The sequence below is a fragment of the Hibiscus syriacus genome, unplaced genomic scaffold (genome assembly GCF_006381635.1).
Source record: "Hibiscus syriacus cultivar Baekdansim isolate YM2019G1 unplaced genomic scaffold, ASM638163v2 tig00006365_pilon, whole genome shotgun sequence".
In the NCBI taxonomy this organism is placed as follows: domain Eukaryota; kingdom Viridiplantae; phylum Streptophyta; class Magnoliopsida; order Malvales; family Malvaceae; genus Hibiscus; species Hibiscus syriacus.
Genome location: NW_024062093.1, coordinates 617,953 through 635,211, shown reverse-complemented (window position 1 = coordinate 635,211; position 17,259 = coordinate 617,953). Strand labels below are relative to the sequence as shown.

Here is a 17,259-nt window from a genome sequence, read left to right as displayed (position 1 = left end):
AGGGAAATAAAAGAGATTTTAGAAAATGGGTTTTATAAGGTTATGTTAGTATATGGGTAATTATTGATGATTATTAGTTGTTTTGACTTGTCAAAGAGGTAAATGAAAGATTAGAAGCATTTGATGAGTGTAAAAACAAGTTAGAAATTTTGGTGTGATTCTTAAAATCAAATGCTATTGAGGGATACTAGATGTTTTAAGTGTCTAAATGAAGGAAAGTTAGTATGGTTAAGTAGAGAAGAGTTACATAGTATTATTAGGGGTAAATGAGAGGAAAATTGGCCAAAATTGGGTATGTATCGGGTTGAAAACTGGAAAATTTGGGCATGGGTATCGGTACTGATAGAACAATATCGATACTATAGGCTAAAATGAGATGAATTAATTAAGTAGTATCGATAATGATTCAATCAGTATCGATACCGAAGGGATGGTATCGATACCATTTTGAAAACATTTTGAAATAGAATGCAAAAATGGTATTGATACCATATGAGGGTATCGGTACCATAGTATGGTAGTATCAATACCATGGTAAGGGTATCGATACCAGGTAACATCGAATTTAAAATTGGTATCGATACCGGAAGGGGGTATCAGTACCATAGTATAGTAGTATCGATACCATGGAAGGGTATCGATATTGAAGAACCAAAAATTTTAAGTTATGCTGATATTGTTGTAGAAAGGTTAATAATAAGTACTTTTGATTAATGTTTAAGTTATAACTGTTAGGAAATACACTAACAATTGATATTATACATTTAATGAATATGGATTAGATCGAAATCAAGCACCCGAGTCGAGTATGGAAAAAGGCAAGGGTCAAGTTCCAGAGTAATCATTTTCTCATTCTGGATGTCTACGCAAGACGAGCCAAATGAGTGCATTTAATTATGTACGTATATGCTATAATAGTCATAGTGATAGGAAATATTGATGCATGTATGGTGATTACCAAATGGAACTAAGTGTGCTAAAAATGTTAAGAAATTCATACTAAGTGTATGAATTTTCGTATTTGACACTAAGTGTGCTAAAATGTTAAGAAATTCATACTAAGTGTATGAATTTCTGTATTGGGCACTATGTGTGCTAAAATGTTAAGAAATTCATACTAAGTGTATGAATTTCCGTATTGGGCACTAAGTGTGCTAAAAATGTTAAGAAATTTATACTAAGTGTATGAATTTCCGTATTGGGCACTATGTGTTCTAAAATATTAAGAAATTCATACTAAGTGTATGAATTTCTGTATTTGGCACTATGTGTGCTAAAATGTTAAGAAATGCATACTAAGTGTATGAATTTCAGTATTGGGGACTTTGTGTGCAAACATGTTAAGAAATTCATACCAGGTGTATGAATTTTCGTATGGGAAATATATGTGTATAAACATAAGAAATTCATAATAAGGAAATGAATTTTTATATTGTTAATGGGTATGCAAACCACACAAATTTTTGTAATGGTTAACAAATGATGATATTAGCACTAGCGATGCAAATTATAGAATACTTATTGAATTGAAAGATCCCTTGAAATGTAATGCGTAATAAAATAACTTGTGTTTAGAATTTTACTTGTGATTAAGTATGCGTCACTAAGTAATACTTAACGTGTGTTTATTTCACGCGTAGGTGGAATACCAGCTGAGTAGGGAGATCATCAGACATCAAGTCAGAGTCGCCTCATCAGTAACAATATGACATACATGTCTTCTTTTGATATATTTTAGTTGGCATGTAATAGGTTTAGTAAAAACACATTGAAAAGCTTTTGAATTAAACTATTGTAAAACAGTGAAATATGAAACATCTCTTTTTGTTGTATATGTAAGTTTAATGCATATTTTAATTATAAGTAAATTATAATGGTTTATAAAATGAAACAAAATTATACAGATTTTCAAATGGGAAACCATTTTAAAAGTGATGTGACATCTATATTTTATATACGTAAAGGTATACATGAGATGAGTGTTATATTTATTGGTATTAGAGCTACGAGTTTAGCCGATTCTCGGCAGAAAATGAGTGTAGTTTGATATAGAAATAGTTTATATGCCACTAAAATGTCAAGGTTACGGATAAGGTATAGAATGAATATGAAATATGTCTCTCCTTACTAACTTAAGTATGATTCTTATGAATGTTGTGATAGATGTCGGATTCAACGAATTCAAGAAGAGCAGCTGGTCAAGAAAGTAGAGACGAATCGGGTAGTGAAAGCTATAAAGAGAATAACGAACATCCGATTCCGTCTGACAATGCCAGTGCACCGACACCTCAGGGTATGCCTGTTCTGGAGTTCAGAGCTTTTATGCAAGCCCTAGATGCTATCTTGACACGATTTCAACCTCCTATGCTTCCCCATGCTCCTCCAGTACCGCAAATGCTAATTCTAAAGGAGTTAAGAAGTTTGGGAGCTCTATAGTTCAGGGGAGAAGAAAGTGAAGGTCCAATGGACGTGGATTTATGGTTGAATGACGTAAAGGCAATGTTGGAAAGCTTGTAGTGTTCAGATCATGAAAAGTTGGGCGGAGCAGTATCATTGCTCCGAGGTTCATCTCGGGTATGGTGGACAAACACGAAGATGTATGTGTCACCCGAGCAAGTGAATTAGTAGTTCCTTCAAGAGGAGTTCTAGAATATGTTTATCGGGGAGTAGTTCATGAGATCGATGTTATTAAAGTTCCTTAGCTTGAAACAAGGGGATCGAGCGGTGCATGGATATGAGGCCGAATATAATAAGCTCAACCGTTATGCTATAGAGGTTGTTCCTAATGATAAAGCTCGTCGAGATTGGTTCATTGAGGGTCTGAGGCCTAAGCTAAAAGAGATGATGTTGGCACTAAATTTGTATAGTCTACAAGAAGTGATAAATAGAGCAAAAGCGATTAAAAGAGCTCAAGAGGAGACTCTAGTTGCGGAGAAGAGTATGTAGACAGGAAAGAGGATTAGGACGTCTTCATCTACATATTATGCAAAAAGGGGGCAAGGGCTCAGGTTCTTGATTCTCTGATAGAACTGATTTTTCTACAGCTTCACGGAAAACTAAGAAGTCCCATTCCTATGTTTCTAGCTCGGGTAGAGCTTATAAAGAAAAACCTCTATGTCAGACGTGAGACAAGTCACACGGGGGAGTATGTAGGTTGCTTTCTGGTGCTTGTTTCCACTGTGGTGAATCTTGTCATTTTGCTCGGAATTGCCCGAAGAAATTTGGGAATAGATCAGCTCAATTTGAGAGATCAGTAGTAGCACATAATAGAAGTAGAGGAAGAGGAAGATCAAGCGTTCAATCTGAGGCTAGCTAGAGTCAAGAGACTCGGGGAGTGTCCCGAGTATATAATATAAAGACCAGTGATGATCATGATGATCCGAAGATCATAACAGGTACATTTCACCTTTTTGATGAACCTGTTTTTGTTCTAGTCGACCTAGGTTATACGTATTCATATATTAGTACCAAGTTGATTAGAAATAGAGTAATTCCTTTAGAGCTAATTGCTAGTGAAATGATAGCGATAAATCCTATGGGTCAAAGTGCAAGGGAGTCTAGGGTGTGTAGAAAATGTCCAATTAAGATTCAAGGGGTAGTATTCTTGGCAAACTTGATGGAGTTACCCTTTGATGAGTTTGAAATTATTTTGGGAATGGATTGGTTGTGTCCACATCATGGATGGGTAAATTGTTGTCAGAAAAAATTATTCTTAAAGGATGCGAAAGACTTCAAAATTGTGGTGATAGGTGAGAAGGTGAAATCCCTGTCCAATGTGATATCATCCATGACTGCAAAGAAAATGATGCCAAAAGGATGCGTTGCTTTTCTAGCTAATGTGATAGACACTTGAGTGCTGAAAGTACGATTGCCTGATATTCCCACATTTAGGGAGTTTCCAAAAGTTTTTCCTGAAGAGTTACCAGGTTTACCTCCAGATCGCGAAGTTGAATTAGAATTGATGTTTATCCGGGTACTGAACCTATTTCAATGGCTCCGTATTGAATGGCTCCAACGAATTTAAGGGAATTAAAGGCTCAATTGCAAGAACTACTTGATAAAAAATTTATTGGACCCAATGTTTCTCCTTGGGGCACACATGTGCTATTTGTGAAAAAGAAGGATGAGTCTATGAGGTTATGCATTGATTATCGTCAGTTGAATAAAGTAACAATAAAGAACAAGTATCCTCTTTCGAGGATTGATGACTTGTTTTATCAATTGAAATGCGCAACAATGTTCTCTAAGATAGATCTGAGGTCGGAGTGTCATCAATTAAATATTGAAAAAGAGGATATTTCTAAGATGACTTTTCAGACTCGGTACAAACATTATGAATTTGTAGTAATGTCGTTTGGATTGACAAATGCTCCTGCAATATTTATGGATTTAATGAACAGAGTATTCCAACCGTATTTGGATCTTTTCATGGTAGTGTTTATAGATGGTATCCTGGTTTATTCCAAGTCAAAGGAGGATCACGATGCTCATCTTCGAGTGGTCCTTCAGATACTTCGTGATAAGAAGTTGTACGCTAAATTGTCCAAATGCAGATTTTGGTTATCTGAGATTTCTTTTCTTGGTCATATAGTGTCGGTAGAAGGCATTAGAGTGGATCCCAAGAAGATTCAAGCTATAGTAGATTGGCAATCCCCAAAGAATATTACGAAAATTTAGAGTTTCTTGGGACTTGTTGGTTATTATAGGTGATTTGTGAAGAACTTTTCAATGTTAGCTCTGCCGCTAACTAAGCTGTTGCGAAAGGACATGCCTTTTATTTACACAGAAAAGTGCCAAGAATGTTTTGAAATGCTAAAGAGAATTGTAAATGAGGCTCTAGTGCTCGTGCAACTTGAGTCGGTAAAGAATATGTCATTTATAGTGATGCATACCATAAAGGATTAGGATGTGTGCTTATGCAAGAAGGGAAGGTTGCCGTGTATGCCCCAAGACAATTAAAGAATCACGAGAGAAATTATCCGACACATGATTTGGAATTGGCCGCAATGGTTTTCACTTTAAAAATCTGGCGTCATTATTTGTACGGTTAGCGTTACCATGTTTACACAGATCATAAAAGTTTAAAATATTTGCTGACTCAAAAAGAGATAAACTTAAGGAAAAAAAGATGGATTGAGCTCTTGAAAGATTATAATCTAGTTATTGATTATCATTTGGGAAAAACTAATGTGGTAGCGGAAGCTCAGTCGAAAGACTTTTGTGGCTTTAAGGGCTCTAGATGAACGTATGTCTTTAAAGGAAGATGGTGCTTTGATTTCCAAATTAAAGTTAAAACCGATGTTGTTAGATCGTGTAAAAGAGCTTCAAGGGCGAGATAAGAAATATTTGATGAAATTGGCGCAAGTTAAAAAAGAAAAGGTCAAAGATTTTGAAATAAGGGATGATGGATGCTTGTATTATCGGGGATGGCTTTGCATTCCCGATGATGATGATTTGAGGAGGGATATTCTTTGTGAAGCCCATTATAGCCCTTTGACCATGCACCCAGGCGGGATTAAGATGTATCAAGATTTGAAGAGTTGTTATCTGGGTTACTACAGCCTATATCTATTCCTGAGTGGAAGTGAGAGCGAGTAACAATGGACTTTGTTTCGGGGCTACCATTGTCACCAGGTAAAAAGAACTCGATATGGGTAAAAGTGGATAGATTGACCAAGACAGCTCATTTTATCCTCGTTCGAGTAGACTACTCGATAAATAAGTTTGCAGAATTGTATATAAAAGAAATAGTGAGACTACATGGTGTACCGATATCGATAGTGTCCAATTGAGACCCAAGGTTTACTTCAAGATTCTGGAAGTCTTTGCATGAGTCTTTGGGTACTCAATTGAATTTCAATACAACTTTTCATCCACAAACAGATGGGTAATCAGAACGAACTATTCAGATATTGGAAGATATGTTAAGGGCATGTGCGATTGAATTTAAAGGAGCATGGGATAAATATTTGCCTTTAGCGGAATTTGCGTATAATAATAATTATCAATCCAATATTAAGATGGCCCCGTATAAAGCTTTGTGTGGGAGAAAATGCAGAACACCATTAAATTGGTTTGAACTGAAAGATCGAGACCTGGTCGGACTGGATTTGATGAAAGATACGGAGGATAAAGTGAAAATTATCCAGAGCAATCTAAAGATAACCTCAGATCGCCAGAAGTCCTATGCAAATTTGAAAAGAAAAGAAATAGAATATCAAGTGGGAGACAAAGTGTTTTTAAAAGTATCACCTTAGAAGAAGGTATTACGTTTTGGGCGAAAGGGAAAACTGAGTCTGAGATTTATTGGACTGCATGATATATTAAAAAGGGTTGGAACTATGGCTTATCAGTTAGCTTTGCCTCTGGATATGGACAAGATCCACAATATTTTTCATATGTCCATGCTTAGAAGGTACAAATCTGATCCATATCATGTTATCAGGCCAGAACAAATAGAAATCCGACCATATTTAACTTATGAGGAGGAACCAGTGCAAATCTTAGCTATGAAAACCAATGAATTGTGTAATAAGAGGATTCTGTTAGTTAAAGTGCTTTGGCGGAATCATAAAGTTGAAAAGGCTACCTGGGAAAAATATGAGGATTTGAAAAAGCAATTTCAATATCTCTTTACTTCAGGTACTTCTTTAAATTCGAGGATGAATTTTATTAAGGGGAGAATTATAATGCCCAAATATTGAATTAATGACTTTATTGAAATGATTTAAAAATAGGATGATTTATTTGATTAAATGATAAAAGATGAGAATGATTAGGATTAATGGTTTAGACTAAATTATGATAATGGATTATTAAGAGGGCATTTTAGTCTTTTAAATGAAAGAGAGATTAAGTGTATTTTAAATTGGTAATAAAGACAAGGGGAAAAGGGAATTAAGTTGCTAAAAATTTCTCTACCTTCTTCTTTCTCTTTCCTCGTAGCAAAGCTCCTCCATAGCTCAAAGGTGAGTTTTCAATTTACCAGTTTATTCATTCGTTTTTGGTTGGTTGTTGAAGCCTTGTATATTATGGAAGATTAAGGAAGGTTTAGATGAGATTAAAACAATGAGATAAGAGAAATAAATGAGATTTTAGAAAATGGGTTTTATAAGGATATGCTAGTATATGGGTAATTATTGATGATTATTAGTAGTTTTGACTTGTCAAAGAGGTAAATGAAAGATTAGAAGCATTGGATGAGTATAAAAACAAGTTAGAAATTTTGGTGTGATTCTTAGAATCAAATGCTATTGAGGTATACTAGATGTTTTAAGTGTCTAAATAAAAGGAAAGTTAGTATGGTTAAGTATATAAGAGTTACATAATATTGTTAGGGGTAAATGAGAGGAAAATTGGCCAAAATTGGGTATGTACCGGGTTGAAAACTAGAAATTATGGGCATGGGTATCGCTACTAAGAGAACAGTATCAATACTATAGGCTAAAATGAGATGAATTAATTAAGTAGTATCGATACTAATTCAATCAGTATCGATATCAAAGGGAAGGCATCAATACCATTTTGAAAACATTTTGAAACAGAATGCAAAAATGGTATCGATACCATAGGAGGGTATCGATACCATAGTATGATAGCATCGATACCATGGTAAGGATATCAATACTTGTTAACATCGAATCTAAAATTGGTATCGATATCGGAAGGGGTGTCGATACCATATTATAGTAGTATCGATACAATGGTAGGGGTATCGATACTAAAGAACCAGAAATTTTAAGTTATGCTGATATTGTTGTAGAAAGGTTAATAATAAGTACTTTTAATTAATGTTTAAGTTATAATTGTTAGGAAATACACTAACAATTGATATTATACATGTATTTAATGAATATGGATTAGATCGAAATCAAACGCCCGAGTCGAGTAAGGCAAAAGGCAAGGGCAAAGTTCTAGAGTACTCATTTTCTCATTTTGGATATCTATGCAAGGTGAGCCAGATGAGTGCATTTAATTATGTACGTATATTCTATAATAGTCATAGTGGTAGGAATTATTGATGCACGTATGGTGATTACCAAATGGCACTAAGTGTGCTAAAAATGTTAAGAAATTCATACTAAGTGTATGAATTTCTTTATTGGGCACTATGTGTGCTAAAATGTTAAGAAATTCATACTAAGTGTATGAATTTCTGTATTGGGCACTATGTGTGCTAAAATGTTAATAAATTCATACTAAGTGTATGAATTTCCGTATTGGGCACTAAGTGTGCTAAAAAAGTTAAGAAATTCATACTAAGTGTATCAATTTCCGCATTAGGCACTATGTGTGCTAAAATGTTAAGAAATCCATACTAAGTGTATGAATTTCCATATTGGGCACTATGTGTGGTAAAATGTGAAGAAATCCATGCTAAGTGTATAAATTTCCGTATTGGACACTATGTGTGCTAAAATGTTAAGAAATTCATAGAAGTGTATGAATTTTCGTATTGGGCACTTTTGTGTGCAAACATGTTAAGAAATTCATACTAGGTGTATAGATTTCCGTATGGGAAATATATGTATAAACATAAGAAATTCATAATAAGGAAATGAATTTTTATATTTTTAATTGGTATGCAAACCACACAAAATTTTGTAATGGTTGACAAATGATGATATTAGTACTAGCGATGCAAATTATAGAATACTTATTGAATTGAAAGATCCCTTGAAATGTAATGTGTTATAAAATAACTTGTGTTTAGAATTTTACTTGTGATTAGGTATGCCTCACTAAGTAATACATAACGTGTATTTATTTCACGCGTAGGTGGAATACCAGCTGAGTAGGGAGATCATCAGACATCAAGTCAGAGTCGCCTCATCGGTAACAGTATGAGATACCTGTCTGCTTTTGATATATTTTAATTGGCATGTAATAGGTTTAGTAAAAACACTTTGAAAATATTTTGAATTAAACTATTGTAAAACGGTGAAATATGAAACATCTCTTTTTGTTGTATATGTAAGTTTAATGCATGTTTTAATTATAAGAAATTATAATGGTTTATAAAATGAAATAAAATTGTGCGGATTTTCAAATGGGAAACCATTTTAAAAGTGATGTGACATATGTATTTTGTATACATAAAGGTATATAGGAGATGGGTGTTACATGAAGCTTCCTACTGGCGAATATGTTCTCAAAGCAATTCCCAATAAGGCTATTTATTCATCTTCTTCTTCGACTAACATCAACATTAAATCAGAAAAACGCTTGAAATCCACAACAGGGTTATTCGGTTATCTTCCCTCCTCCATCTCTGGCTACTGCTGGTTCGAATAGAATTCCGACTGATTCAATTCGTCTAGTTGTCCTTGTCGAATCGCAAGAGAATGGAATCCGGCTCGTCCATGCTTTAATGGCGTGTGCAGAAGTTGTACAACAAAACAACTTCAATCTCACCGAAGCCCTGGTGAGACAAATTGGGTTCTTGGCGATTTCTAAAATTAGAGCCATGAGAAAAGCGGCGACGTATTTTGCCGAAGCTTTAGCTAGGAAGATTTACAAATTATACCCTCAAAACCCACTCGACAACTCTTTATCAGATGTTCTTCACATGCACATTTGCGAGGCCGACCCTTGTCTAAAGTTCACTCATTTCACGGCCAATCAAGCAATTCTCGAAGCTTTTGAATGCAAGACAAGAGTCCATGTTATCGGTTTCTCAATGAACCAAGACATGTAATGGCCTGCTTTGATGCAATCTTTAGCTTTGAGAGTAGGTGGTTTGCCAGCGTTCGAACCTCCCAGTCACGTTGACTCCGATCATTTACAGGAAGTTGGTTGGAAGTTAGCTCATTTAGCTGAAACGATTCACGACGTAGAGGAGAACAACGAGTGTTTGATGCTGGGATAAATGTGTGACAAACACAATACATGGGATAAATATTAAATCTTGCAAGGGATAACCAAGTCCTATACTTGGCCTAGTGGTAGCGTGAAAAGGCTTTAATCTATGTAACCTGGGTTTGATACCCATCAAAAGCAAATTTTGCAATTTCATAATTAAGCCATTGAAAAAATGACACATGTCATCATTGCATTGGTAGATAATTATTAAAAATTAATATAATTTTTTATAAAATTAATTTGTACTAACGTGGCATTTCCCACATCATCACCTTTGTATTTGCGGCATTGCTACATCAGTGTACAATGCTATGTAAGCTTGCCATGTCATCTCCATGTGTTGACCGTTAGTTGACTAACGATTTTTATTCCAAAAAGGGTGTTTTTTTGACCCAAAATAAAACATTAAGGGGTCAAATATTCCAAAAAAAATAATAAGGGTAAATTTGACAATACTATCAAATGTTAGGGGTATTTTATTGCATTATGCTTAATCTAACCCACCATTAAGCTTAGTTAATCGTGCACATCTTTTAAATTAATAATAAGGGTATATACATTCAAATTTTTTATGGAATTGTTATATGTGCCCTAATATTCTTTTTAATGGAATTCTTAACTTGCGGTTTGATATTCAATTGATTTTTGTGCCATGATATTAATTTTGACTATAATTAGCTTATTAAGTCCTTGATGCTGTTTATCAAAAGATTCGGTTAATAAAGGAATTTTATACCAATTGAGAATGCAAATTATTCGGTCTAATTTTATTTTATATTGCATTCTTAGTTTTTGTTTTTTTCTTTTTATGTTCTTTCCAAGTTAATGTTGTTTTAAGTTACAATGTATTGGTTGAATCCAACAATGGTCTAATTCATATCATGAATTATGGATTTGATTTTGGTTGCGATTTTTTTCATTTTATCATGTTTTGGTTTAATTTGATTAATTCATAATTAAGAAATTCTCGAGGAACAGTCAAATATTTAGGTTTTTTATTTCTAATAATATCATTTAGACAACCTTATTATGGGTTACTTCGGAAATTATGACGTGATTAGAAAATCCAGTTTTGTTTTTGTTACTGTTACGAATTATGGAATATATATTTGGCATTAATATATTCGATTCAATTTGATTAAAAAATATTATTATTATTTTAATCTTTGGAAAAGTTTTAATTCATTAATATGCATTTTGATTTTGACTTTTGATTAAATTTTTTTCTAGTTTGTTTTTAGTATTTTATGAAGTTATGAATTAAATGCATGTTTATGGAATTCTTCAGAAAAAAATCAAAAACTCAAGTTTTCAATTTCTTATAGCGCCATTTATGTAACCTTATTTTGGGTTATTCTGGATATTGTAGTGCAATAAAAAATTTTAGTTTTGACATTTGATTGTTATAAAAATATTAAATTTGAATACTAATATTTATTTTGAGACGACTTAACTAAAGCAAATAAGTCGTTAAAGTGACCCACAGTTATGGAAAATATTTTATTTTAAATATGAAAGATTTATGTGTATGTAACTTAGGATATGTTAGTATTGATTGACTCAAAGGAAGATTAATAGTTGACATAATCACATGTACAACTTTGGTAACAAGCATGTGATAAATATTCGGTTTGATGTGTGAGTAATAAATCGACTCAAAGGAAGATTTTTACTTGACATGTTCTTATTATCAATGTTTGGTTACAACATCATATATCACTTAAGGTGAATATTTTGTCTAATGATAAAATATTAATTGAGCATCTGATATCTTGAGATAAGGTTTAAGTACGGTTTTATTTATATTGTTAATGCAATATATGTATATATTCATTTCGGTTTTTCAATTTTGATTGTTAGTTAATAGAATATATATTTTGAAACAAATTAATTCATATTATGGCTATGTCTGATATTTTGATAGGTTAGTTGAAACATAATGCCGCCAAAGTGACCTCTTTTGTATAGACTGATTTATTTAAAATATCAAGATGATTATGTGTTTCTTGCGATTCATGCGTTTATTAATGGGCCCAAAGGAAAGTTTGTTAAACTATGTCCGTTTCGGTTGTCGATTCGAGCTTCCGAAAATCCTAACAAAGTTAATATTTGATTAGATTTCAAGGAACACCTATCGTAATATGTGACAATTTTATGCGAGCATTACATTAATCCAAAGACAAGTCTATTATTTGACATAACTTATTGTCAATGTTTGATTACTACAACAAAAGTATCGTTTACTGTTAATATTACTGACCAAAAACTTGATATTGATGTAGTGTTTGGTATCTGGATATAAGAATTAGCCATAATTTTGAATTTATTTGTTTACTTAAGATGTGAGCTTCAATTTTATTTATGTGTTTTTATGTATTCGACTAATTATTTATTTATTGCTACCACAATATTTGTTTTTATACATTTTCTGCTCATGTTTAAGAAAACAAATCTCAAGGAATGAGAAAATGCACTTATGTAAGGTTTTGGTTGTATGAACATAGACTTTGCAATAAAGTAAAAACAATTTCCACTCTTATGGGGATCCCATCTTTAACTGGTATAAGGGGTTTTGAGAGGTGAAATTTGTTCAAATTGCATAAGTTTAATTGTAATGAAGCACAATATTTTATAAGCCTTTAGAGGCACATAATATGAAAATATTATTTAGGTCAATGGTTTCCTTGATGAAATTGAGATACGTTTTTTTCCAAAAACAATAAGGTTTAAATGACATTACTTTTAAGTTATTTTATGTCTATAAAATATAAGGGTCAAGAAAATGCGAGTGAGTAAATTATGGATATAATTCATATCGATTCAAGACTTAAGACACTTAAGATCGAGTTTTTCTAAAGAATTACTTGTTCTTGTGATTTTAGTATCGTGTCCTATAAAGTTTAATCAACTCAAAGAGAGAGATGAACTCTAAAAGAGCTTATTTCTCATTATGTGGAAGAGGAAGAAAACTTAAAGCACAATAATTTTGAAAGTACCCATTTGAAAAGTACATACAAAAATAAGGGTTAAATTAAAATCTGAGCGTAGTTGTTAAGGGTCCAACTCGAAAGAAACAACAATATGTTACAAAATATTGTTCTTTTTTAGATAAGTTAGGGCACATGAGGAGAAATTGAATTCTAAAACATTAAACAACTACTTTAGTTATTCTGAGCGATCCAGGAGTTATAAGTTTTATGATCTCATAATGCAAAATATTTTTAAGGTGAGATCTATAACATTATTTTTTAGGATGTTAAGTTTGGAAGGAGAAATAAGGTTTAAGAAATTGCTTTTGAGGGGAACTGAATTATAACTCAATTCCTATTATCACTTTTGATTATATCCATGTGTTTGTACATGTTGTTAATCAAGAAGTGAATCTAGAATCTCAATAAGATAATATTGAACAACTCTCTATTTAAGATGAGAAATTGTTACGGAAGAACAAACTCAAAAACCTCAAAAAACAAGTGTCATTAAGAAAATCTACGAGATGAGAACAAAATATTTTATATTATTATGTTTCTACAAGAAACAAGAATTACCGTGAACGATGAAAGATGATCTAATCAACTTTTGTCATGTCATAAAATTTCTGACTCTAAAAAGTGGATTAATGTAATGTAAGAAAAGAATAAGTTCTATACAAGATAATAAAGTTTGAGAACTTGTCTTATTACCTGAAATTGCAAAACTGATTGGTTGCAAATAGATATTTAAAACCAAGATGAATGCAAAAGGTAACGTTGACAAGTATAAGACATGTCTTGTATCTAAAGGATATACTCTAAAAAAAAGACTTTAATTTTGTAGAGATTTTCTTTTTGATTTCATTGAAAGACTTTTTTAGGATAATCATGGTATTTGTTACTCATATTTGATTTTTAGTTACATAAGTTGGATTTCAAAATTGTGTTTCTCAATGGTAACATTGATGAAATATTTTATATGATGCAGTTAGAAAATTGTTCTAATGATACACAATTAGTAATATTGAAATTAAGGAAATCCATTTATGAGTTTAAGTATGACTTCCGTTAATTGTATAATAAATTATACCAATTGATTATCTCGTTTGGTTTTGAGATAAATTTGGATGAAAATTGTATATACTATAAGTTTAGTGAGAGTAAACTGAATAATATCCCTTATTGCTAAAGAAAACAAGTTTAGTCTTGATTAACGCCCTAATGATGGTTTTGAAACTAAGAAAATGCAAAAATGTTCTTTATGCTTCAAAATAAATAAATAATTTAATGTATACTCAAGTTTATACGCATTCAGACATAACATATGACTTTAGGATATTAATTAGGTATTTAAGTAATTTAGGTATGGACCGTTGGATATCAGTCAAATTGATTCATACAATATAGTTAAGAAAAAAAATTGTTACATGCTCACATATCAGAGGTCTAGTAAGTAAGAGATCATCAAGTTTATGGACTCTGACTTATTAGAATATGAATGCAAATTTTTTCTCACATGAACTGCTAATTATGGATTGATAAGAAAGACCACTTGAGTTATTTTGTTACAACAAAGTTGCAGTCCTTTATTCCATATATAACAGAAAGACCTTAAGTTTAAGCACATATACATCATGTTTTTGGTTGATAAAAAAGTTTAGAGTGGTTATGTGTTTATAAAGTATATGGGTACAAACTCATAATTGTGCGCTTATTAAGGAACTGTCACCCAAGGTCTTTCATGAGCACTATACTCATGTGGTGTAATATCATTTAAGGATATTCGATTTTAGTGGGAGTTTGTAATTTTAATGCTTGTTTATTATAATACAATTTCGATTACTTCAATTTAAGGATATTTATTTTAAAGTTATTTTTACAGAAATAAAGTTTATTTTTGTTTATCCAAACTCTGATTTGGGTAAAATTTGATCTCACTAATGTTTAAAGAGGACAAGTTGGAAATAGATATATACGATTTAAATTATATGTAATTTCCATGCTACGCTCCATGATTGATATATGTCATTTGAATATTGTAACTCCCTAGATTTGACCTGGAAGTTACAACCTAATCTTTTAGATCACTTCAACATTTCAGTTTCACAAAAACCTTGAACTTCTAGATTAAAACATGCATCGACATAAATTCAGTATAAATCTGGGTTCAAAAAAATCGATTCATAATGAAAGGAAATATATAGGTTTAAATGTCAAAAACGTATAAAACATAAAATCCAATATGAGTGTCTATAAAATCAACAGAAAAATAAATAACATCAAGTATGAAAAAAATCCATGTGATGACTGAAAAGAAAATGGACTACTAAACGATCCTCCAGGTACCGATCGTAATCCTAAAGATCAAAAGGATCTGAAAAGACAAAGATTAATAGAGTGATCTAAAGGCCCAGTGTGCCCTTTACAATAAAACATATATCAATATATATATATATATATATATATATATATAATGCGTAAACAATAACATTATAATTTATTCATCGGTGTAGCATCATTAACATGCAATTACACCTTTCGTTGTGAATAATCAAAATGGGGATGTCCTTTTGAAGAGGATCCCAATCAGAAATAGATATGAAGATGTGGATCTAGCTCTCCGAGGAGGATCCTGAGTAGAAACAAGACAAGGAATGTAGTACCATGCAGAAATAGAATAGGGAACATAGCCCCATACAGATTCAGGATGGGGAACATAGTCCCATGCAGAGTCATGACGGGGAACATTGTCCCATGATGAATCAGAAATGCTCAATGTACATATTCGAATAATGCAATAATAATCAGGAAACAATCGCAATCTAGATACAAGCCATCAGAATATGCACACACATTGTCCTTTAACATAGTCGCAAACAATATCAAATGTAACATATAGGTCAAAGGGACACACCTATAACAACTAATCAATACCGCTATGCCTTACTCTTTCCATGGTCAGATGCATTAGGTCATGCGAAATGGGAATATAAAACAATACCTTTCTATCAATACAAATGCTAAACAACTAACAAAAATAATTTAATAAGCCATTAGACAGAACTTACGTATATCTCGAGACAAGCATGTGGAATAGACCTGAGCTGAGCGAGGGTGATCATAATGCATCAGAGAATCATACAGAGAAACGTGACCACATTAAACAACATCACCAAAAGTGAGTATAAAATCTCACAATTTATTTAATAAATTCAAGACTTTAAATAAAAACGACATAAAATAGAGCTTTTAGGTCAGAATTTGGCACAACAGATTGCCAAAATGGACTCATGACATCGAAAAACATAAAGATATGAGTTTTTGGAAAAAGTCAAATGGTTAAGTCAATGGTTAATGGGTAGGCTCGGTTAATTGGTCGGGTCGGTCAATGGGTTGGGTCAGTCAACATGTTAAAATAGTTCGTTTAATTCGATCCAGGGCTGGTTTGACAAGCTGGTCCAAGCGAACCAGTTCAGCAGTCTGAACCGCCAAATTCACTCCCACAAGCGTACGACGATGCATGAGCCCACGTGGGATTCTTTACGATGGCTTTTTTTGCACCAAAACTTCTAAAAAAATATTTTAAATAATGGGGATTCACTTGTAATCGTTGGTTTTTAAAAGGAATAACGGAGGTAGGATTTTTAATGAAACCTAAAACTTCCTCCACTTTGATAGCGTTAATATCGGTATGATGGATACACCTAGACCATCGGATAAATGAGGAGGAGGAGACAAACAACAGGGTACCAAAGGTGTACTACACCTTTAACCGAAAGACAACCAAAAATGAAAGAAATCAAAGATGATAGTAAGAGTTGTTTAAATAGAGACAGAAAAAGAAAGGGAAAAAACACGATCTGAGGATTGGACAATGGAAAGGAGGGAAAAAGATGAAAGAATTGGGTTTTGAAACAACCTATGGGTAAATTACAGCTTAAGCCATTGAACTTTTAAAAATTAACACTTAAGAACTAATATTTTAAAATATTTGAATTTAGCCCCTAATCACTAAGGTGTGACAACTTTGTCCTTTAAAAAATTTCAGCCTCGAAATTTTACCTGAAGAAAGAAGATGTGAAAATTGCTCTTTCACATATTCCCTAGTCTCCAAAGTGGCCTCTGAAATACTACAGTTACTCCACAGAACCTTAAGCATCGGTATGCATCGACTTCTTAGAACTTGATCTCATAGGCAATAATCTAAATATGCTTATCCTCATAACTAAAATCAGGTCTCAACTCGATATCATCAACAAAAATGACATGCCATGGGTTAGAACGGTAAAGCCTCAAAATAGAGACATGAAATACATCATGAATATGCTCAAGGTCATGTGTAACTGAAGCTAATAAGGAACTGAATCGACTCGATGCAAAATTTGATAAGGTCTAATAATCATAGGTCTCAACTTGCCCTTACGGA

At 32.7% G+C, this 17,259-nt stretch overlaps 1 protein-coding gene across 1 annotated transcript; it reads left to right on the top strand.

Moving 5' to 3' along the window:
• Positions 1-2,163: 2,163 nt before the first annotated feature.
• Positions 2,164-9,868, top strand: LOC120200653 (DELLA protein GAI1-like). Its single transcript, XM_039201432.1, has 3 exons — positions 2,164-2,385; positions 9,242-9,671; positions 9,723-9,868. The coding sequence occupies exons 1-3, from the start codon at positions 2,164-2,166 to the stop codon at positions 9,866-9,868; spliced, it is 798 nt and encodes a 265-aa protein (XP_039057363.1).
• The last annotated feature ends 7,391 nt before the right edge of the window (positions 9,869-17,259 follow it).